This window comes from Polyergus mexicanus, unplaced genomic scaffold, assembly GCF_030449975.1.
Source record: "Polyergus mexicanus isolate NDT 795.1 unplaced genomic scaffold, iyPolMexi1.0 SCAF_18, whole genome shotgun sequence".
Classification (NCBI taxonomy): Eukaryota; Metazoa; Arthropoda; class Insecta; order Hymenoptera; family Formicidae; genus Polyergus; species Polyergus mexicanus.
This window is the reverse complement of record NW_027223338.1, coordinates 1661888-1687214: the sequence shown is the minus strand read 5'-3', so window position 1 is coordinate 1687214 and position 25327 is coordinate 1661888. Positions and strand designations below refer to the sequence as shown.

Below are 25327 nucleotides of genomic sequence, written 5' to 3'. Positions count from 1 at the left end.
TCGACATATCGATCCATAAATCAATTAACGCAAAATTTTTTATATCTCATTGTAATTATTTCAGAGCCCGCAAGCACATTCCAGTTACCAGATAAGCGTACACTGACACATACCAGCACATACACATTCATACGATTCTACCTTTGCAATTGGTTCGCGGCTGCCACTTTCTCATCCATGTGTCTTTTGTTTCTCGATGACAATGGCGTGGTGTGAGGTCCATTATGGTCACTACAATGATGTTAGACATGCTCAACGATTCAATTTGGCTTATGAAATTATCATGGAAAGAACAGTTTAATTTCAATAAATGATACTCCTATTTCTGGTAGTAGATTAAAAGGCAAAGTAAATTCTATACTTTAATTATTTCTTCTTGCAATAAATGAAGAAATACTCGTAGATACAAGATGAGAAAAATATCATTACTACAACTACAATATCTTCATATCAATTCATCGATATCTATTTCTTCATCTCAATCTCATTTAAATCTCCGTTGAATTTCAGCCTGGAATCGAATAAAAGATTCAATCTGATTTGCAACAGTCAATATTTTTACCATTTAATTAAAATTATATTATAAAATTATCTATGTTACAGCACAATATGTCTGATAGATTTCTACGCCACTGGCCGATACTGCAGTCTGGGTCCGCTGACGGTTCAAACTCTTCCGCCACTCGTTGGGCCCGTCAGTATCTTTCGCGTGCTCGCACAGGGAACATTGCTCGCGCGTCTTCGTCAAGGCCCATTCCCGGTCTTCGGTCCTTTCCATCGACGGTGAGAGAGGAGAGCCGTTCCTAAGCAGAGAAGCGAGCATGTCCGACTAAATGAGAGTTCCTCGCGAATAATACGAAAATCTATCTTCGAACCCTCTTCCCTTCCTCCCATCTCTTCCTCTTTCTTCTCTCTTTATTTACTTGTCCTCGACGCGGACCGCGAGTACACAGTCCGCGAGCGTTTCGTAATTATCCAGAGAACGGACATGGCTGACCGTTTCTGGAGACTGGCCCTGTGCTGGATATGCATCGTCGGGTTTGCACGCGCCAATGGTAAGCAATACGTCTAAGTTTAATAGCGATAATAATTTTTGCGATTACCCTTTACCGTGATTTTATTTAAAATAACAATAAAGGTTTGAAAGAAAAAAAAAAAAATTGTATAAAAAATTCTTCACACGGAAACATATTTATCTAACCGCCAAACAGATATATATCCACGCTTAGCTGTAGCAAAGTATGACAATAAGGAATATGAAATATTTGTAGGACAGTTTGGCGAACGTGAAAGTGACACACATTTGTTTGCAAACTGATTGTATAATACCAATCGCGATAGAGAATAATAAGCCGCATAATCCAGCTGTCAGAATGCGTCGTAAAGTTTCGAAGCATCTGACGCGCGCGCATCTAAATAGCATGTCCTAGATTGTGATGCCCACAAAGTATCACGAGGATCATATATAGTTACCTGAAGCGCCACTCAAGGTTGAAACCTTCTCTCATGCGTCGTGCGATGCGCTCGTTATGACTGACTTTAAGCTCGTTACTCGTTGACTCGTTTCTTTTCTACTCGCTTCACGGTTCGACTATTTATAAAAAACGATAATGTCCGACAACGGGAACCTACACATGACAATGCGATAGTCTCGCTAAGTGAGAAGTTTCTCTTTCGCGATGGGACAAGCGCGGATGTCGCGTCTTAAAAATAATCAAGCGCGAAGAATGAATCAACCGATATGTTTCCGGATCATATTTAACGGCTGCGAATCTTCCTCGTGTCCGTCACGCGATATTACGAGGTATGCGGAATAGCTTCTCGTTTAAGACGCTTTTCTCGGAAGTGAAATTTATGCGAGCTGTTCAAACAATGCGCGCGCTAGCATGGCATCATCCTTGACGCAATGTGCAATTAAAAAATAACCATGGTTAACGAAGTTTGTAATCGCGCGACACTCGCAATTAGAACAAGAAAATTAATTATCCGTTAAGAACACCATTGTTTAAAACAAACAAGAAGATGGAGTAAAATGGACTAAGACTCATCGATATTTTTGAATTAAAGTTAATTATATGCATTACGTGCATTATTGTATGCATTAGATTATATTAGTTGAAATGATCGATTTGCAAGTTTAATCGCCTTGGGAATCGAGGCTCCTCCGATTGTTTCCACCGAGTGCCGAGTTTCTTGTTGATGTATAATTAATTAATTCTAATAATAGCATAGATATATAATAAAATAAATCGCAAGGGTGAAATCAGTGTGATTGCGCGCAGAATTGCATAAGAAAAAAACACACACACACACACATACACATAGAAAATAATTAACTCGATTACTTCTCCCTCTCTCTTTCTCTCGGAAATTTTATACTAGAATATTGCCAATCGTTGCGTAAACTAAAACGATTAATGAAAACGTGTATCCGGTACAAATATGACATATCAAGATTTTGCAAAAAATCACGCTATGATTCTTTTTGTAATATTTAAAAAGATCAATTTAATATTGATTAATTTCAATTTTAATAAATAACAATTTTAATAATAACTAACTTTAATAAGTAACTCGCATGTATTAACCCTTCGTCGTAATAGATAGACCGCTATCGACTTCCTTTTTTGTATCGTTACCCCCCTCCCCCTCCCCGTCGAGAGTTACGTCGCGAATTTTCATTCGCGAGTCGGCGAAATTGATTATCAACAGGCGCGCGTGTAATGGGCATAATTAAACCGGCTCGGCTTCGCGGATGCGAGATGGAAGAAATAAAAATATATTACGAGAGCCGCGGAAAAGAAAGGGAAGGTGAACGGAAATACAATTTTCCGTGCTTGTGATTACGCACTTGTATTCTCACTCTCAACCTTCGTTCTCTGCTAGAATCCGCGGTGCGATCTCTTAACTGGCTACCGTCCAGAAATTAAAGGGAGAGCCGAACAATATAAGGTAGCTCCCGCTACTAATACGTTCGTAACGGGAAAGAACGATCGAAGATTAAAGATTCGCCTATGCCCGTTAGTCATTCTCCCTTTTGGAACGTATCCCAGAGTCTACAATGTGACATGAAAAAAAGGAAAAAAAAAAAAAAAACTAATATTAAATCTTTTACTTTCATCTTAACAATATCACGCCGTTGGGTGCCGATAAAAAAAAAGGAAACATCTATGTTATTTGTACTCTCGTAAAGCTGCGAAAAATATTTGCATAATGCTTGATGTAGAAGTCGCGAGAGTTATACTGCTCCTTTTCTTTATTAACCAGATTCTCTTAAAGATCTTCAAGAAGTTTGTACATCGTTCTACAGCACGGGGTAACCGAAACGCATCGTTCCGTTCATGGGCCGATGTGTGCGAGCAGGAAATCACGAGGAAAGAGAAGGTGAAATTCTCGATCCAAGTAGCTCACTTTTGCTGCGCCTATCCACTTATATTTTCTCACTATCAGGCTATTAACATTATACTTAATTGCTAGATCGCAAATGTGCGAGCCGCGACTATCTCGATCTGCGGCGGACAGACTCTTCGTATTGCTTCCGCCGCAAAGAGAAGCTATGCGCGTATTATCGACGATGGATTAAAAAAGGTCGACAACGTGAAGAAAATGGAATCGTGCAGAGAATTGACACGAGCTCTGTTAAAATGAAGCGTCAGGCCGCATTCGCGCGTGTTCGAGAATAATGAGATCTCTCGCGGTTTCAAAACCATTCGCCCGCTAGCGTTTTTGTATAGCTGCGTTGCTTGCGGAATTTTTCCCATGTGTACGAGTCATAAAGTTATTATTTATTCATTATCCAGCCTAGAAACCGCACGGAGTTTTATCAGAAAGCGAAAACGTTCGCCGAGTGGAAAAAGAATAAGGCAAAAAAAAAACAGTTTCACCGAGTCGTCTTTGCTCTTTATGATCGTTTTCAAATACGTAGCCAGGTATAACGAGAATTATGAGGAGCAGCCAGTTGCGTGGCTAATTAAAAGCTGTAAATTGAAATGTTACAAGATTACAGGAAGAAGTTGCACCTTAACGTACATAGCGTCTCTATACATATATACTGAATGATAAAAAATATATATGGCTTGAATAAGCAAGGTTTCTCTTTCCTTACATGATTTCTCTACTCGTTTAAGTTATCCTTGATTTGTATCGTAACAAAAATAGCAGCGCGATCATTTCTCAAATAAATCGTATAAATTTCAATGCATATATCTGTCTCGCTGGCGTGCAAAATATTTATAAAAATTTTAAATATTTTTTAATTATCTTTCCTGATGTTCAAATCATGACACTTGATGTACCAAATAAATACTTATGAGAAAGTGAATGCGCTCAATCACCGGTGTCTATCTCCACGCCTTTCTCTTACTCATCTCTGGATAATTAAAAGCATGAAATCACGTACATTTACACTTGCGTACGATGATTCAATACGGTATACTTACAATGCAAAACACGTTGCCAACCGCGTACTTATCCTCAGAGGTACAAATTTGGAGAGATGCGTTGGCGCCGTAGTGTTATGGCATTGTGAGAATGTGGAATATGAAGAATGCTCGGAGTTCTGGAGTGAGAAATACAGAAGTGGGAGTGAGAGTAGGAGTGAGGGATCGGTTGGGAGAGGCCATAGGAAAACCGGTTGCCGATCTACACGGACGCCTTGGACACCGCGTCGTGGAGAGCACCGAGAAAAGGCCAAAAAGGCCGAGCTCCGGTTTCTAGCAAAGCGATCGGAGCTTTTCCCGACACGCGAAGATCCGGACGCGAACTCCTGTTGATCGACAAAGAACAAAATATCGACAAAGAAGATTGCTGTGTTTGAATTTCCCTTTTAAATTTCACATTTGTATATATATATATATATGCAACGAAATAAAAATTAATAAACAATTAAATCGCGATACAGACAGAAATATGCAACAATGAAAGAAAAGTTATTTGAAATGTCATTGCTTTTTTGTCTTCATATTTATTATAAAAAGTTGAATAATTTATAATAAAACAATTTCTGCAGGTCAATGTTCTTGAATCGTGTATAAATGTGCAAATAAGTAACTCGAAATTAATAAAAATATGTCTAAAGAGAGATGAGGTGTGATTGTTCGCTAAAGGGATATGCGTGACTTGATCTATTAAAATGCCATTAATCACGCAAAGGAATCAAAGTCCTAAGATGGCTATCTTAGAATCGATCACCAGCACATACGTACTAGATAATCGACGTGCACTGACGCGCGTGTTTGACGTAACGGCCACATTTTTTTTCGTCGATCTATCCAGACGTGCTATCGGCAAAGATCTTTTCTTTTTACGATTAGAACCATGGTTTCTTCACTATTTAAAGTATCTTTCTCTTAGCACTTCTCGTTACACCTTTTAACATTCCTTCGCTCAATAATCCTAGTTGATCAAGCACGTCCGCGTATGATTATTTATATGCGTGAGATAATGGTGCGCATTTTGCCGCAGGTACGAAAATATCAAAAAGGAAATGGTCAAAGATCAATGTGGTATGTATCGAAAAGACATTAAACGTTCAATTTTTTGTAAGTCACATATTAAACAACGTCTTGAACAGTTACTTGGACGCGGCGCGTGGACAAGAACGTGAATGGATAATGAACCCTTGACATGTCATTCTTGCGAAGTTTTATAAATAGCGACTCAACCCATCGAGAGCAACGAACCATTTATCGCGCGTTTAACGATTATCTTGAGATGTATCCTAAGTACCATAAACTCACCATTTTTTTCATAATCATTCCTTTCGATGCGCGATCTAGAAATTCCTTTACAAATTAATGGCGACTTTGATACATTCGCCGTTAGCTGCGAATTTATTTTATTTTAAGCAACGAACATATGAAAGAAGTTACTACTGTTTAAAAAAATAGAAAGATAGGAATTAATTATCTTTTACTTTTCAACGTGGATTCTAATTATGCAAAGTTTATACATTGGTCACGCGTGTAAATTATGGTATATCCGTTTAACTTGCGTCTTGATGTATTTTTCCTTCACCGATTTATTAATAAATCATCCAAAATCTCGTAATACCAGTTTGATATTTATAAAAGAGCGGATATCACAAGCATTTTTCGAGGTTTTTTTTTTTGATAGTTTGTTTCGAGATATAGCCAGTTCATCGTGGATCATTGCGGAATCTCATTCACCGTATCTTTACGTCGATATCTTTCGTAAGCATGACCTCTTCTCCCAGAGGTTTCTACGTCTGTACTTTATGCGTGTATGCGTGGGGCCCAGCCAAATATGGCGGATACCGGTCGAACCACTCGTGCACACGCGTGTCACCCGGTACATGCGTGGCGTTGCGGACGAGCGCGTGTGCGCGCATCGTTCGTGTCTACGTGCATACCCGAAGACATCAAAAGACAAGAGCATGCACGGACGAATTTTCTTAAGCTAACAAACACGTATTTTTGTGCAATTTATAATTTTTCATGGCCTCATTTTGCCATATAACGCATCGTTTACACGCGAGAGAAATATTGCATATAATTTTGCAAAGGCAAGACCTCTCAATGTCGCGTATATTAAATGTTTTTTTATGGATTAACGAAAAATTTTTTCCCATTTCACATTAATCATATAATAAGAAAAATTTTATGATAAATCTATCTGAAGAATTGTGCTGAGACGCATTAAATAAATGATAATTCGTGATCGTCTCGTAAAAAGGTAGGAATGAAATGTTTCTTCTACCGTATCATTAAGATTGCCAGGGGAATAGCGTGTCTCGAACTATCCAAATATGATAATTACCGTGAGACTTACATACTTTAACCATAAGGAATCAGTTTTTCGATAATGTACAATTAATGATAGTCATTGAATGCATGATATTTTTTTTTCGTAGACATTAGCAATATGATTTCTCTGTAATATCTGGCAATTTGATACGCGATGGCGGTGGAAAAAAATTTTGTCTTTATGTTCCGCATTCGCGAAACACCAATCGCACGCAAAATTTGACGATGAATGATGCGCGGAACGAAATTGTTTGCTCATCAAACTTGCGCCATTTATCACGAAGTGGATATTATCCCGCTACTTTCCCTGCGCGGTTCGTTTCTTCCTCGGCAAAAAAACTAATTCATATAAATCGCTGTTTTCTTTCACGCCCTATGCTCTCTTTCTCGCTGACAGGAGCGTTCATTTTCGTGATTGATAATGATCCGGTGAGCAGCGAGCCACAGGTTACACGCAAACTTCGTCATTAGACACGTGTATAATCAGTTAATCATCAATCATGCGTGAACTTTTATTTTGTCGGATGCCCGCACACCGGGACTGATGATCCTCGAAAAAATTCCGTTATTCATCCCCGCTTTATTGACAAAAACGACATCGCACCCACAACATGAATGTCTTAATTAAATATACATTTGAATGTGAAATCCTCGATATTGTATATTCAGTTAATTGCGAAAGCTTGATTGTCAAAGAATCGGAATTTTATATTTCTAATATACAGGTACACTTCTCATACAGCACAGAACATTGCAGCAACATTGCAACAATATTGCAACATTGTAGCAACATTGCGGCAATGTTGCAATGTTGCTGCAATGCTCTGCGCTGTATGGGTTAATAAGCCATTAACTCGGTTAGTTGCTTCAACATTAATATTCATACAATAATACGAGTAACGAAGGAGAAAATTCACTAAGAAACTGCACCGTGATGATTATGTTTGTGTGCAATAAATTTCGAGATGTGTGCGTGAGTGCACTCACTTCCCGTAAAATACATTTCAACAGGCATAAATGCGTTTAGCTGTGTGCGTCCGCGATTATTTTCAATGTGACCAAGTAATAAATATGTGGAGTAATAAAAAATTAATGCTAATAAAAAGTAAAAATAATGGCTATTAAATAATGGCTAAAAATAACCCGTCTATTTTATAAGGAAGCTAGTGTGGTGGATCTCGTAAAATACGAAATAATCTTAACGAGGCAGAAGTAAAAATAAAATACGCGAGCGTGCAGAGCGAAGCGAGCACTCGCATTGATTCGCATTAATCTTAATCAGGCAAAAACTTACTAAACGAGACGGGCGCAGTATGTCAGATCGAAGCACGCACTTGATTTAACAATTTAATAATAGCGTTGAGAAAACAACGCTTTGCGTTTCGCAAGCGGTTGCGAACTTATTTTCTATCGATGTACCTATTGATTATAGCACGATAAACGAACGGCGGATATATACGAGGATGTGTCCTGTATGGTCGTCGTAGTCTGTCATTTCAGTTTATTACCTGTAATTACTCTTATCGTTCGTCGTTTGCACCTGTTGCTGCAGACTACTGCTACATATTGCGAGCAAGAGGAGGACTTTCTCTCCTCCTCCTCCTCCTCCTCCCCTACGTGATGTATTCGTCATAATTGCAATATATTTTTTTTATTTTCTCTCTTGACTCACATTTTATAATTATCTCGACATATTAACATTCATTCTAATTTCGAGCAGCTATCGTATAACGATTGATTAGATGGATCTAATTAAAATAATAGAAAAATTATTTTATCGCAATAATGATTAACATATGAATGTTTTTAACATTCTTTATTAGCTTCTTTATTTTCACGTCGAATATTTCGCGCGATACATGAAAAAACATTTATCTCTATTTATCTATTTATATATATTATTGACAGTTTAATATTATATATCGTGTGCACGGAATTTTATTAAATAATCTGTTCGTCATTAAATAGAAAAGATGCTGTTTACAGATCTGATTGATCCGATTGTGTATCAAATAATTTATCTGCTATACATCTTTTATAAAAAATCTACGTTAAAAAATCTACGTTATTATTGCCATGCACCTTCGAAGAAAAGAGGGACTCGAGGAAACAATTAAATCTTGTGATCAGATAGCGCCGCGCGCTGTGCGAAGTATCCTCTGGAAAATGTATTCTATGCTCGGGTTGTGTCTAGCACAGTCTGAATAATAGAGCGGACTGCCGGAAGTCGCGTACAGATAAACTTGGGATTCGTTCCGATATCTCCAAGATGACAGTCACATGCGCAAGGAAGCATCCAGGATAATAAAAGATCTTATCCTTTTCCATCTCTTTTCCACCGAGCTGCTTCATCGGCTCGACGAGTACGAATTGATTCTAAATGACTGACTGTCGAGCGATATTTGCCAACGTAATGTCAACAGTCGTTATGAGGCAGCAAACGAGAATTGATTATAATCATAACTATCGCGAGATACATCCCATACAGCACTGAAGCTTGCAACAACATTGCTGCAACATTGTAATATTGCATATTGCAGTTTAATGTTGCAGAAATATTGCAAAGACATTATTTTACAATATAACTTTAGCAATGTTACAGCAACATTCCGAAAATATTACAAAAAAAGTATTCAATAATCGCTAGTTCATTCGTTTACCACTATGATGCAGCGCATGTTGTTCTATCTATTCCGCATTCAATTTTTAATCATGATGATTATATAAAGTTTACAAAGAGCGGCTAGTAAGATTAAAAAGATATAATATTCTAAAAATAATTCTGAAAATATTTAAAAAAATTTTATAATAATGATTAGTTTGATCAAACAAAGATTATTGTTTTCCTATTTGTGTAAAATTACTTATATCACAACTATCATTCGCGTAGAAAATTTTGCTTTGCAAAGCGTTTTGCATAGAACCGTCAGGGCGTGCCAATCCGATTGCAAGCGAAACATCGTTCCCTCGGTGGGCATAATAATCTAGTCGGATCCAGGAAGTCGGCAGAGAAAGTATCAAAGAGGGCACTAACTAAGATACTTATCGACGTACGTACCTCGTGCTTCATGTGCGCTAATCCTCGACGACCTTCCTTCCTCTGCCGTTTTGCAATTTCCCTCGTTTCCCTCGAGTTTTGATCGACAGAATTGTGAGCTACTAATGATCACTGGTGATCTACTGTGCTTGCGGCCTTTGTAACTGGCGTATTAATGGCGGCAGGCAAAAGCAATCGGAATGAAATCACCGTTACCGCATGGATACGCATGGTGTTCGTCTGTGCTCTTCTTTTATCGCTCAACATGTTGCATTGATTAAGAACTTTCGATCCTGTTATATCACCGATATATATCCTCCCGCGAAGTTCGATGATCGTCTTAACATCCCACGAATAATAACACAGGTGATTCGTACTTTACCCAACTTTTTTGCTGATAGAGACATATTGGTCTTTAAATCATACTAGGATAGCAGTGAATAATTGTTGTATATAGTAAAATTAATACATGATTTGTAAAGTGATTTACGAATTTTATCAAACGCTAACAGTTTCATATCAGAATCGATGAAGAAGAGATGAAAAATTTTTTTAGAAGAAAACTCTTCTGCACATTGCGTACATTTAGCGAGCGACGATTAAATCAATAGGATAGAATAGACGTGAGAAATAAGATCCGGTACATGGGTATGTGATTTTCGTACTACTTGAGCAAGGCCGTAGAGATGAGGATAAACACAAGCAGTAGCGGAACAGTAGCGGCTGAAGATTACACCGATTAACGCGAAGCGTTTGTAATTACGTTACAAGAGGAGGCATATCATTTAACGATTCGCGATGCCTTTATATTTTTTCGATACGCCGGGTATAACGGGAGTAAGTAAAAATAAGCCAATGGGGGTCAAGATAAACTTATTAATAACTTATGTATACAGCGCATATTCTATTTATACATGAAGATTTTTATATCCACGAAGAGTTAAATGATTGATTAACGTCATTCAATATTATTCCAGAAAAAAACCTATCTCCGTAATATTATAGGGGAACGAAGTGATAATCATATACTCTTTACATAATCGTAGTTTTAAAACATACAATAAGGCGTTCCCTCCGTTACGAAAATTGTATTTTCCACAGTCACTGTCGTATCTCTATTTGTGCGATCCGGTTTGCGCGATTAACGGTTAATATTTAATATACAATAGATAATGTTAGCTGACAATGTTAACACGCCGAATCATATCACCCGCAACGAGAATTTCCTCCATCGGTAATTTCATCGTTTTCGATCTATCTCGCGAAAAACTTGCAGAAAAAGAAACTTGTTCACTGACCATTCTTTTTTCTCCGATCTTTCGATACTGTTATGCACCGCTAGCACACGCGTACGCGATAACTCCCCGCGTGAATACTAATTGATTACTGTAATATACGATCGTCTCCTTCCGTCGCGATTACCGTTTCTTCATTTTTTGTGCAGAGAGAGAGAAAGAGAGAGAAAATTATGCAGATTATTATTACGCAATGCCGCTCAGTACAACAAGAATAATTACTTTGAGAAGAAGAAGCCGCATCTTCGCAAACACGAATGTTTATATTTTTCCAGGACCAATCAGATTAATTGTAAATATTAGTGCCTACATTATCTGAAGTTTAATCACTTCCGATAGCAACAAAGTATTCAAATGCAATAGTTAGGCTATATGTTGACATTTTGCCTCGTCCTCCTGGAGTTGGTACGTAGGAGGACCACGTCGATCCTGCGCGTTCGATCCTCGCGAGAGCTTGAACGCAACCGCGCAGGAATGTAGTTGTTCATCTCGGTTCTCATCTTAACACATCGCGGTAATAGCCACAAATTATTGTAATTTCGATCGTAAATTGGCGCAATTTACTGCGTTTCTTCTCGGTAGCGCAACGAGGTAGCCGCTTGTCCGTCCAAGAGAAATAAAATATCGTCAGAAATCGACTGTTATCGGCGAAACCGGTCATCAAGCAGTCGATTGCTGGTTTTTATCACTGCAGAGAAATAGGGAGCAGCGAGGCAAGCGAAGGGAAGAGGAAAGAGCCGAATTTTTCTTAGGTTTATCATAAATTTTTCTCTATCTTGAGGAAGGTTCGAATCTGAAAACAACGCGGCGTTTTACGGCGCGATGGACTCGCGTTACTCTTGAGAGGATTTAGGCGCGTTAACGGGAATGCAAAAACGAAAGTAAAGCAGCGGCGCGGTAAGGTAAGTTTGTTGGGCAAAAACCGCGTCGAAGATAAGGGAAGCGAGCATAAGAGAGTAGGTCGAGTGAATCGGGTCACGAAAAATCGGTGGAAAATTAATCGACTTGGTCCTTGGCGAATTGAATAACGAATCGAATTATGAGTCGAAAGATATGTAAAAGCGAGAGTCTATGCGTTGGAGGCACAAAGGAGAAGAGAAGGTCGGAGATCACGGATTTTCCTCATCAATCGGGAGGTCATTATCGGTTATCTTGCGGAAATCTTATCTAATGTGGCAAGAGCTGGAGGAAACGGCGCGTCGAAGAGTGCACGAATGGCAACGGAGGTAGTCATGGTAATATTACCAAGCATGTTGTAAAGAAGAAAGAGTAGAAGGAGGAGGAAGAAGCGGAACTCTCCCAGGATCGACGGGAGGATCAGAGGTGTATGTAGTACCTTCTTAAGTTTAATGATCGAAGAGTGCAGGAAGAAATAAGGAGGGAGAAATAAGAAACATCGAATAATAAGGAAGGATAGAGGAGCGCGCGAGAAGAGACGCGGAAAAAACGGAGGAAGAGGGCCAGGTTCACGGACCTCGGGCCGAGATCGAGGGATTAGCGAGCGCACCACATTTGAAGCTGATAATTATGCCCGATAATACGTGAGTGTAGCCGCGAATAATCTCGGGTGGGGTTAATGTGCGAGGAAGATGCACGCGATCGGGACGGACGGGGGGAGGTGGAAAGGGTAGGGGCAGATAATAATACGCGAAGAGTTTCTGCTCTGCCTTGACATATTTTGATTGATTCGAAACTGACCTCGCCAACATCGGTTAATTTCAGCTTCAGGTTAATTAACCCTTTTTGTTTGGAACTAGAATTGAAAAAAGACGAAAAGAGTAAATTTAATTAATAAATGTTTTCCGAGTCTTCTTTTTAAATTTTCGAAAATTTTTTACATCGAGACAAAATTCAGATAAAGGAAGTGCTCAAGTCTTCTCATTGCAAAATTTTCTTTACACGTTCAGTAATTTTCTAATAGTCAATTTATAGTCAATATATTTTTATAGCTTTCTAACAGAACAACGCAGGTGCGGAAGTGTAATACTGGATTGTCGCTTTTGACGATGGTGACCAAGCCGAGAAAAAAAACCACGCCGCTATGGCAGAAAGAAGGGAGGAACAGTGGGTGAAGAAAGATAAAGAAGAAGAGGAAGAAGTAGAAGAGTGGTAGCCAGCTCGGCGGGGAGCGACGGCCGAGGAAGAGAAGCTAAGGTCACGGACCTCCTTCTCTGCGAGATCGGCAGAAGATCGGCCGCGGTTCGCGCCTTCGCTATCTTCGCAAGACTTCGCTTAAACCTGCTAATGTAAAAGATCGCTGTGCCTTCGTAGCGATGTTTAAAAGCGACGCGTTGCGCAGTCACGTAATTTACGCGTTAACTGCGCGCACGGAACACGACTTGATTGACCGACGTTGCATAAAGTCCGCCTAGATAAGGGTCTGCGCCCGGAGGGTGACGACCGGTAAAAGGGAAGTCATTAATTCGTAGCACGTTTCGTGTCAAGGGTGACACTCTGCGAAAAAAAAGTGAAGAATGTCTCTTTTCGCCATAGAAACGTAGAAAAGGGCGACGACATCGTCGCGTCGCAACTGCTAGCCATTGGCGAGCCAGCGAGTATGCTGATGAAAACGAGTTGTCGCATATTAAGTAGACAGAACAATTTCAACGAGACGAGAAGAGAAGAAACTTTGTCGACCCTCTCTCTCTCTCTCGCGCGCGGTAGCCGCTTCGTACGTGATGTGACTGTATCGCGTGGGTAAAAATGAAAATCGACCCTTGAGAGAATCGAGATTATCTCCTTTCTCTACGTTTTCTGACATCACGTAACGAGAGACTGATGGTCCCGCGGTTAAAACATCGCCAAGATTTCCGCGCGGTCTTATACTCGCCGGTGTCATTTCGTTCCGTCCGGTCGTCTCGGTGGAAACGACGCGGCGCGGACTTGCCGAGGACTTGATCAACGCCTGTCAGACAGTACCTGCTAATCCTCCGTAGTGCTGCAATCCTTGAGCTCGGTGAGCGCAGCGGACTCCCGGACTGGCTGCCGTTGAACATCAATTTGTCTGCCGAGGTAATAAAAGGAAACGCGCTAGTCTCTCCCCGGCGTATACTTCCTGATGCACGCGCGCTGGCCTACAATGTATATTAAACATTCTACCAGTCCTTCAACGTTCGTCAGTCGTCGCTTGTTTAACTTTGCCTCTCGCGAGCGGGAAAGGCTGCTGCGGAGCTTCCGCGCGGAACAAACGTTGAAGCTATCTTCTCTCTGCCCGGTTTCTGGGATATCGCGTCAAGCGATCAAATAAGTTGCTGAAAAAATTCAACTAGGCGTTATTTCTTATTGAATTATCTTGGCTATTAGTTACATTATTTATCCCCCTTTATTACACGGCATTAGCTCCGTGTTGTTTCATCACGATTATATAAAATCATATAAGGAGAAAAAAAAAAGAAACTGTGAAGAATATCGCTCGCACAAAATATATTAAATATAAAAATGCGTGAAATAACATCTGTATTATTAATTTAATATTGCTTCCCTTCAAACAAAGGTATATCTATCTAAAACGAATACGAAAAATTAATGAAACCAGACATGTTCACAGAGCAGTATTAAAACGTCACAGCTTGCAATTGTTCGCTCTATCGTTCATTATCGGGAATCGCGACATGACAAAGGACTTGGTCGGTAATCGTCGAAGGCCGGTTGTTTATTCCTGGACGCGACCAAGTCTCGGATGCATCGCGTGAAACTGCACGAGTTCACTTCTTGGATGCCTTATCCATGAGGAGAACATTCGCCACGTTGCCCAACAGTTGCTCATTGCGCACGTGACGATGATATTTCACTATAAATTATTGCGCAAGGTTTGCCGCGAAGTGCGTACGTTAAGTGAGATGAAAATATTGCCACCTCGCGTCGTATCTTTCGAGATTAATGTTGAATTATGCTCGCGACGATATCCTCTCGGAATCGTTCTCGCGTCGCTTCCTACTTCGATGTTCGCGAAGATGTAACTCTTGATTACAAGTCTTGTCCTATGTATTTTTTCTTAAGGAAAAATTTTCTCGAAATCACGGAGGAATATGTATGTGTGAAAGAAAGTGCGATAGAGACACATGTGTGGATTATTTCGTGAATTATGTAAATACTTAAGCTCTTCTTCAACATCGAGGACATGTTCCTTTCGATATACGGCTTGACTAAGGCTTGACGTCAGCCAATAACGGTGAAAGTACCTATCGTGGAGCTCCGCGAATAAACAGTGTCTAACCCAGTGGGATGTACATCACCGCGAATGCATCTCCCGAGTTGCATTCTTCGCCTTTCAAGGTCGAGACGTTTACGATTTTATGGGGCAATTACCATGGTATATCGTAACTTACTTTGCGGATAAGGCTAACTTCCATTCATCCTTCCATAAGACAAAATCCTAAATTGTCTTGAGAGTTATACTCAAGATATACTTCTCCACATGCCGAGCCGAGAATTAATTCGAAATAAACAGCATATTATTCGTAAAAATATCCGTAAAAAAATTCAATAGTGAGAGAGAAAAGTTTCGGTCTTGAAAAAAGTCTTTAATTTATATTAATATATTTATATTAATATCGTCTTGTGTGCTTATAGTATTGTAATATAATATATCGTGTGAAAAAAGTTTTATATAATATTTTCTTAAATACAAAAAATATATTAAAATATGTTTTTTTATAAAGATTATTTTTTCTTGAACAATATTTTAAATCACACACACACACACACACACACACACACACACACACACACACACACACATACCTATATATTTTGGTTTAGTTTCTTATAGAAGATCTATATTTACATTTCAGTGCAAAGCAAAGTGAGATGTACGAAGCAGATGATGGAGGTGGATATAGTGAGGAGTAGCCCGCAGGCAAAGATATATCTTCAACAATTTAAACATTTTCCGGGTGAAATATCTCTTCAAATACTATATATTGTACATTACGCACCGCGCGTAAATAAAAAATACAATTCATAACGAGATCCCACTTTTACAGATGAGGCTTGTAAGCCGCTATTTCACGATGGCGTTGCCACATTCAAATTATCATTGCTGGAACAGGACATGTTGCGATGCGGTATTACAAGAGTTCTTAACAAAGTCACGGTAATCCATACAATTTCATCGCAAATCTCCGTTTTAATTTTATTATTCCGGATTATTATCGAACTAAATTGAAATTTCTACATTAAACGTGATGTACCATTAAATTGTTGTATTGGAATTATAAGTTTTGATGGCTGTTGATGGCAGGGTCAAAAGATGTACTATCATCGGGTAATAGTGGAGGAGCCAGCAGATTCTAGCAAACACACGTTCACCGTGAAATGCGTGATCACCGAAGTAGTCGTGGAGCCAGAAATCGCCATCGCGTCCAATCATACGGCGGTACGGCGGAGCGTTCTTCCGGCGGGCTTTCAGGAACCTGAGTAAGTCATCAATCATTCAGCATATTAAGTATTTGATATTGCGGCATACAAAATATTGCGGCATTCGTCGTGACGCGAATGCAATCTCATTCGTTTTGTCATTGCGATCAATATGTATAATTCATCGCGGTACAGATAATAAGCTGCAATAAAGTTGGAGATTATAAGTTCTTTGAGCAACGTGTGTAAATAGAAGAGACCGCGTAAGAAGGTATCGTGCTAATGAGCATGATATTTATCAAATCTATTAGATTGAGTAAAGGAGCTTGACTTGGCAATTTCATCTCTCTCCAGTCATCCGACAGTGTTAATCGCGTCGTACAACGACACGATAGACAAGAATCTCTCGCACTTCTTCTGTACGAAATGATTTCTCGGCGTCCAAACGAGTGGTTTTAATTACCCGGAAGTTGTGCCTCTCGCACGAGTGTGAGAGAAAAACTTTTCCTCTGACGCACAGACACCTCATCTACTATTTTGACGAACAATCACGTCCTGCCGGATCAACGAGCATGATTCGCCCTGCGATGTTTCTTATCGATCTGCGATATGAGAGGATTTTCTACGAATAAAGCTTTAATCAGGAAAATTTATTATCGCGTTTCCTTCCCGATAGTCGATTCATATTGGCAATTATCATGTTTGCTAAATGCTAGACGGGAATATAATTTGCCAAGTGATATACTTTTTCCGTTCATTCCCGAAGAAGAAAAGTCGGAAAGATATTTTATATCAATGTTTCTAATCTTAACGTTTCGTATCTTGACGATGACATGTAACAAATGAGTTTAAGACCACCGAGTATAACGCAGTAATTACATCGTATTCCTTTCGGTCGGCATTGAAGCATATTAACGTTATTGCTGTCATTATAAATATAGATCTCGTAGTTAGTTTGACGGAACGAGAATTAACGCGAGATATTATTTTTATTAAATTCGCATTTTTCTACGTAACACGCATCTACATTTTTTAATCAAACGGTGGAAAAAGTAAAACTGGTTGACAGATCTAGACAGATATATATAAGGATGCAGAAGCAAACATGGCGGGGACGGTTCATCGAGGATGGCAAAATTGCGCGGAAAATTCGATGATTACGGAACGACCGACCGGACGATCCACATTCGAGTGAATAAATCTTCCCACCTGACCTGAATATAGCATGCTGAAGCTGGACGACTACGGGAGTTATCGTAAGGAGTTTATAATTTGCAAACAAGTCAAGATACCGCCGTCTGATTTATTTGCACAACGGTGCGCAGCTGCTGGAAAACCTGTAATGTAATTCAATCCGCGAGACCTATAATCGGTATGCTTTTTCCTTCTTTACGTCGAAAATCACTTGACGAGTCACTCACATCCCGTACGAAACTATTCCAGTTGGTCTATGTTTACTCGAGAAAACAAATATATAGAATCACCAACGAATGAACAGCAATTGAGATACGAAGAAAATTGTATCTGACATTGGAAAAAAAAAAAACACACACACACACACATCTACGCGCCTCATTTACGACATGGGAAGATTGTAGGAATAATCTAATATTGATCATGAAATGAAGCGTTTGCGATGTAATCAAAAAACAACAACGCGTTTTTGTTTATTTACATTAGATTGGAGTAAATTTTATTTTCTCAGAATTTGAGTAGACGTCGAAAAAATGTAAGGAAAAGATATTCGAATGTTAAGATCTGCAACGCAAGTGACAGCCTCCCTCGAAATTCTTTCAATGCGATCAATATAAGGTTTGTCGAAGAATTTAATAACGGGACATCTTGCACATAGTTAAGATACATAACGAGAGTCGATTTTATAACGCCACGGAGTCCTTTGTGCAACGGTTCCTTTACAGATGGCGGAAAAGTCACGCGCGATTTTAACGCGTTGCTCGAAGATTGCACGAAGGGAGAAGGAGAGGTCTGTCGGTGGATCTTACATGCTCTCTCCCCCCTGTCGTCGACGAAAGTCGCTTCGCGAATAGGACATTCTTCGAGTATCCTTCGCGGACGACGTGCTCTCGGGGGAACATGCCGGGAATTTTTATCGCGGCCACCGCGCCGGCTGCCACGGCCCGCTAATTTATTGGCGTTAATCGAACGTACACCTTGGCATCGGATCTCGCGTGAATTCCGCGAATTTCGCTTACCGGAAATACCGTGAAATCTTTATTGTTAGATTATCGCATATGGTGAAGCGCTGTCATGAGTTTCTTCGGATCGAGTCACGCGACGTAGAGTCTCCCCATAACTGTTTCTACCTGTTGATGAAACTGCAAGATTCCCTCATTGTGTATGCTCAACCTGCTCTGAGATGAATCTAGTTACTGATTTATGAAAGACGATCATTCGATTAGTGTTGTTCCTTCAAAGAGAATTCGAACCGCGGAGATACCCGAGGAATTTCTCGAGTTAATCGATGCTTCGGACACTCGGGTGATCTTCTTCTCGAATGTATGTCTTGTTACATTGCGTGTCTCCTCACAGAAATAAGTCGTGTAATTAAGTAGTTTTTACACCATCGTATCGCGTATACGAAAAGTCGTTACGAGTCAGAAAACGATTTAACGAAGCGCGCTGTGTGTTGGAATTAATAAAAAAAAAAAAAAAGAAAAAATAAGAGAGAGAGAGAGAGAGAGAGAGAGAGAGAGAGAATCGCTGGATAAGCGGAGTCGCATAAAATAATACAAGTCATAGTTATAATAATGGTTAATGGTTCTTGCGTTGGACACCCTGATACATTATTGTCCGATTGCGTTCGCAGATGTGTGAATTATGTGTTCGTATATGTATGTCTTTTATTTTAAAAAACGACCTATCTTCTATCTCGCTTCATCGTTGCCTTTGGCTTCTTTGCCGCTGGCAATTTCATGGTCTACCCGTTTCAAGACAAACATTCGTCTTCATTACTTCATCTGTCGTTGTTTCGCTGGACGATGATCTATGTCGCTCGCCTCCGTGATCCAAGGCCATAATGTCACGGAAGCGGAGAGATGAGTCTGCAGAAAATTGAGACATATTAATCGGCTTGAAATTGAGTTACGCGTTTGATGATCGCGACATGCATTACGGGGATGATTTTTATTTTTTAATAAAATAGATCGCATTCGCGCGGATCTCACGCGCGTATTTCGCGATTTGCATAAGAGCGTAAAGTAGGTCGAATCTTCCTGTGGAGATAACTGCAGCGAGGAATAATCGCAGGTCATGGCGTTGTTTTTGCGCTTTGGTATGGTGTGCACAAACTGACGCTCGATTAGAATTGCATATTTGGACACGCAACATTTATCATCGCACCGGCCATGTGCTCACCCTCGTGACTTCATTTTGGAAAGTAGGCAACTGCAAATCTTACGGCTTTATGATTCCATCAATGCATAGTCCGTCGCGGATTTGCGACAATCCGATAAATTCTAATAATTCACAAGAGTTGAACGCACAATTCAAAACATATGGCGTACATTACATACATGACAAGCAAGCTCTTATAATTTTCTTATAATGGTTCTCTCTAATGGTTGTAGACTAAAAAGTTGGTTTACTTACTTTAGAGTGATCGATATACGTGAAGAAATTTCGGGAGCGGCACCAGTTCCGATCCTCGGTGTCGGAGTGAGGCAGGGTGGAGTCTTGGTGACCGGCGAACTCAACGTTAGTCCTGGCACGCCGTTGCAGATGGAAATATTTTTAGACAATGACTCAGCTCCGATCTACGGTCTGCTTGTGACTTACATGCTGGTTACCGATACTAAGAAGCAGGAAGAAACAATTATTATTAACGGGTAATTGATCAACGTCGACGTTGCTGCGACACTATGACTATTGAAGGGGAATATCACAATATTTTATAACAAGTTTAAAATAATACATAAAATTTTTTGTATACAGGTGTTCCGTCGATCCATACTTGTTCGAAAATTTTAATACCGTGGACGGCGATTTCCTGACGGCAAAATTCCGAGCTTTCAAATTTCCGGAAAGTACTTACGTCCAGTTTCGTGGTACCGTTAATGTCTGCTTAGATAAATGTTCAGGGGTATGTATGATTTCATTCTTTCATAGAACACGCAATTATTAAATCTCTCTATTTATATATAATTTTTTTTTTATCGTTCCGTTCTCGTAATATTTCCCGACGAATTTATAATGAATTTAAATACGTGCTTTAGATCGAATGCAGCAATGGTCAAGTCGGTTTTGGCCGAAAAAGGCGAGCTATTGAAATGTCAAGCACAGACAAGAACAAACTATTCGAAGTAACTATGTCGACATTCATCAAGGTCGATTCCACGGATGATGTCATGATCGATCAAGGTAAGATTCATTATCCCGTAAAGTGAATGAACATTTGAATTATTACCGTATATTCATCATGTTTATGGCTCTTGTTCTGCAATTATGTTATTAGTACTCTCGGAGTTCATTAGGAAGGGTAAGAACAAGACGCACACAAAGGAGAGGGCAGTAATTGCCGAAGAAATCGGGGAGCAGTCTGACCCGACGACAATTAGGACGCACGAGAGAGCGTTTCTTGCGGAAGAAATTAAGGAACATTTTAAATACAAAGTCACCGAGATGGTGGTCAATTGTTCTTCGTGTAGTACGCTGAGCTTGAGTCTTTTCTTTGTATTTTTTTGCCTCTATAAATTCCTGTAGAAAAATTAAGATTCGTACTTCCTGAGAAATAATTGTTAATTGTAAATAAGATGCATTGACATTAAAATTAACTTGCTCACTAATAATCAGAATATCGATCATAATGGCAACGCATCATCAATTACATATATATGCATAGTGGTGATCGTATACATATCGATTGTATACAGTCAAAATGTGCCCATATAGAAAAGCATTGAAAGAAATTTGTTTCGTAATGCTAATATTCTAAAGAAGCGTAATTTCCATTTTCAAGAAAAAATTTGTATCATTATACAATATAAAATTATCCGCCTTAAAACACTTTGCGTGTGATATAAAGTATAAAGATACATTTAAGAAGAATTTGATTGTTAGATAACAAATTTGGCAAAATTCAATTGTCAAATTTAAAATCTGGAAGAAGCTTAAAAAGTGAATACACATTATCTTGGCGCTAATATAATAAGCAGTAACATATGATTTCTCCGCTTTGCGACCGCCGAATTTTCAGTTATATATAACACTTCAATTTTACTATATTTTTTTATTACATATCTCAAGTAACTGCCGTATTTCTTGATGGAATAACTGCCAAAAGAAAATTGGCCTTTGCGAGCGGAGAAAGCGGGATACCCCTAGTCGTGTGACGAGGTGTAATATTGTAATGCGACTTAATTAATTATTTAGTAAGTAATTATTAATTGCGTATTTCGTAATCCCAGTCTAATTATTACGTAAATAAATGTAAAATAATTAAATAAACCGACAAGAGATGTGATACCATGATTATTCCTTGATCATGATCATATAATTAACATCCTTAATATTAATTACTAAAAAAATTAGTTATTATGAGAAATATATATGGAAAATTTAAAGTATGCTGGAGAATTTAGACTGTATATGTGATTTTAGTTCAATTTATATATAATGCACCGAGTTGCTGTATTGATGAAAATATAGTAGATTTCTATAGATAGGTAATATTTCTAGATAAATTTCTTAGTAGCGAGATGAATTCAGAGAAGGCATTATTGCAGATAATTAAAAATCATTTATAAAGTAAAATATAAAAAAAAATATATATATTTGGAATGTATAACAATCAAAAAATATTTTCTTTATAAAATATAAAATATCTTTGGATTAGATATCAGATATAAAACAATATACAAAATTTAACATTAATATAGTACTTTTTTATACTTTCATTAAGTTTGTACCCATATTACATTCGGAAAATTCCGAATTTAGTGTCAGGTATAGATGCATTCAGACTGGCAGATAAACTCAGGCCGAGCACAACTCGCGTGTCGACTGGATCGATTACACCATCATCCCATAGTCTAGATATCAGAATATTTGTAAAGATAAAAAATTAATTTTTTCTACACACAATTATGATTATTTCTTACCTAGCACTAGAGTAATACGGATTGCTTTCCTTTTCAAATTGTTTAATGATTGGATTCTTGAGATTCTCTTCTTCTTCTTGGGTCCACTATAACATCGAAATATATATAAATTTCTGTATATGGAAAAGAAAAAAAAAACAGAAATTAAATAATACCTGTTTGCCTTCTTTCATACGTTGGTCCTTTGCGATTTGCACCAATACGCTAGCTGCTTGCTCTCCTCCCATTACTGAGATTCTAGCATTTGGCCAAGAATAAAGAAAACGTGGAGAATAAGATCGGCCACACATTCCTATTATATATCAATATATATTATGTTTTTTTCTTCAAGAAATAATTTAAATAGTTAGAGTAATAAAAAGTACCAAAGTTTCCAGCTCCATAAGAACCTCCGATTATTACTGTGATCTTTGGTACTTGCGCGCAGGCTACTGCTGTTACCATTTTAGCACCATTTTTGGCAATACCTCCCAATTCTGCATCTCTACCCACCATGAAACCTATATTGATGAATTTGTATGATTGAATAGAACGCACATTAAAGTACAAAATAACACACTAATGGCTTTATAACCGTACCAGTGATATTTTGTAAAAAGATAAGAGGAATTTTTCTTTGACTGCAAAGTTGCACAAAGTGAGTGCCTTTCAGAGCACTTTCGGAAAATAATACACCGTTGTTCGCGACAATGCCCACAGGATAGCCGTAAATTTTAGCGAATCCTGTGACTAAAGTTTCACCATATTGTGTCTTAAATTCATGGAATTTCGATCCATCCACGATCCTTGCAATAACTTCTTTCACATCAAACGAACGTTTCAGATTTGTTCCAACAATGCCATAGATTTCATCGACGACGTGTATAGGCAATTCAATATTTTTATTGATTTTTACATCCATAGGTGGTTGCCGATTTAGATCTTTCACGATTCGACGTGCCAGATGCAAAGCATGAGTGTCATCTATTGCGCAGTGATCGATGACACCGGATCGTCTAGAAGTTAAGGATTATAAGTCATCATTCTTATAAGAGATCAATATAGTATTTGAAATAATTACCGACAATGAAGCGCAGCTCCTCCTAAATCCTCCATTGAAATCTCTTCACCAGTTGCAGCTTTTACCAGCGGTGGACCGGCTAAAAATACCGTGCCTTGATTAGCGACGATAATATTTTCATCTGCCATAGCAGGAACATATGCACCACCTATAACATATCATTATATATGATAAACTTGTACATAAAATATAAAAAAGTAAGAATGTATCAATAATATAGTTATGACAAACCTGCTGTGCAACTTCCCATAACCACTGCAATTTGAGCTATTCCTTTGGCACTCATGTTTGCTTGATTATAAAAACTTCTACCAAAATGCATTTTATCAGCAAATACATCAGCCTGTCTAGGTAAATTTGCACCTCCACTGTCAACTAGATATATACAAGGTAATTCATTTTCTTCTGCAATTTCTTGAGCACGTAAATGCTTCTTAACCGATATAGGATAGTAAGTTCCACCCTTTACAGTAGGATCATTTGCTATTATCATACACTTAGTGCTAGAAAGATATCTGATGATGAAATATGATATTAAAAAAAAAAAAAAAATAGTAACTTTGTCATTGGATTACCCTTCTATTCTCCCAATACCAGTGATAATCCCACCTGCTGGTACTTTTTCCTCATCATACATCTCATAACCTGCCAGTTGCGAAAACTCTAAGAAAGGTGAATTTTTATCTAAAAGGGTATTTATTCGTTCCCGAGGTAAAAGCTTCCCTCTGTTTACATGTTTATCCCTCGCTTTTTGTTCACCACCTTCAACTATTTTCTCCACAGTGTTTTTCAATTGATCAACAAGGATTTTCATTTGTGCATAATTCTCCTGTGCAATATGTAAAAAAAAAAAAAACAATATTTAATATATTTATAAATAAATACTAAATATTTATTTATGTTCCAATATGCATGCTAGTATTGTATATTTATCGGATGTTGACTAACAATTTCATGTACATATAAGTTTTATAAATTACAAAATATATTATCAGAGGGAGGAGGAGAGAAAGAGAAAGAGAAAGAGAGAGAGAGAGAGAGAGAGAGAGAGAGAGAAACACAAGAATTACAATAGAAAACAATGAAATACACGAATATAATATTTTTTAACCTGATATATTGGTGAGCTAGAATCTGGTGTACTACCAATAACAGACGCTTCTTCATGATAAAGTCTCACGAAAGGCCGAAATTGCCTCAAGATATAACGACTTCTATATAACATTATGTATAAATACTTTTTTGTCACAATATAACGTGCAAAGAGAAATTATCAATAGACAACAATTAACATGTGCTATAACCTATAATTTGAGATTAATGGAAAGATACTCAAAAGTTATATATAATTTCTAATCAGCATAATTCACATATGTATATGTATATTTATGTATATGTGTTTAATAAAATATATATATCGAGGCTTCGATGTACAATCAATAAAATTACAATCGAATTTTTAAAGTGTAAGGTGTAAGTGCACGAGTGCTATGGGTCTGTTTCTTTGCAGCTGAACCGACTGGGCGCTGGTACAGAGTTTATCTTTTTCTCTCTCCATTGAAAGGAGAAGGATGGGTTCTGAACTGGTGCAGCCAGTTCAGCTGTAAAGAACAGATCTTATATCTACGTGCTGTGCTGTGAGAGACGAAGCGATCTTAGTATCGACAGTATCGAACTGAAGTATGTCCCATATCGAT

At 38.4% G+C, this 25327-nt stretch overlaps 2 protein-coding genes across 8 annotated transcripts; one reads left to right on the top strand and one right to left on the bottom strand.

Moving 5' to 3' along the window:
• The first annotated feature begins 892 nt into the window (after positions 1-892).
• On the top strand, positions 893-21933 carry Qsm (Zona pelucida superfamily protein qsm). 3 transcript variants are annotated; one of them, XM_070310268.1, is made up of 8 exons: positions 893-1055; positions 15890-15991; positions 16082-16191; positions 16339-16514; positions 20069-20299; positions 20406-20553; positions 20687-20831; positions 20926-21933. In XM_070310268.1, the coding sequence occupies exons 1-8, from the start codon at positions 989-991 to the stop codon at positions 21171-21173; spliced, it is 1227 nt and encodes a 408-aa protein (XP_070166369.1). In that variant the 5' UTR covers positions 893-988; the 3' UTR covers positions 21174-21933. The 3 variants fall into 3 exon arrangements, with proteins under 3 accessions (XP_070166369.1, XP_070166370.1, XP_070166368.1); XM_070310269.1 differs by lacking the exon at positions 893-1055 and adding an exon at positions 13876-14108; XM_070310267.1 differs by lacking the exon at positions 893-1055 and adding an exon at positions 15161-15408.
• On the bottom strand, positions 16000-24969 carry Mccc2 (methylcrotonyl-CoA carboxylase subunit 2). 5 transcript variants are annotated; one of them, XR_011448106.1, is made up of 11 exons: positions 24742-24969; positions 24206-24459; positions 23862-24133; positions 23631-23778; positions 23150-23565; positions 22936-23070; positions 22726-22862; positions 22571-22656; positions 20064-20265; positions 19333-19516; positions 16000-16510 (listed from the first exon to the last, which is right to left on the bottom strand). XR_011448106.1 is itself a non-coding variant. In XM_070310265.1 (9 exons), the coding sequence occupies exons 1-9, from the start codon at positions 24853-24855 to the stop codon at positions 22384-22386; spliced, it is 1680 nt and encodes a 559-aa protein (XP_070166366.1). In that variant the 5' UTR covers positions 24856-24968; the 3' UTR covers positions 22224-22383. The 5 variants fall into 5 exon arrangements, 2 of the variants coding, with proteins under 2 accessions (XP_070166366.1, XP_070166367.1); XR_011448105.1 differs by having other exon boundaries at positions 16000-19859; XR_011448104.1 differs by having other exon boundaries at positions 16000-19516.
• Positions 24970-25327: the final 358 nt, after the last annotated feature.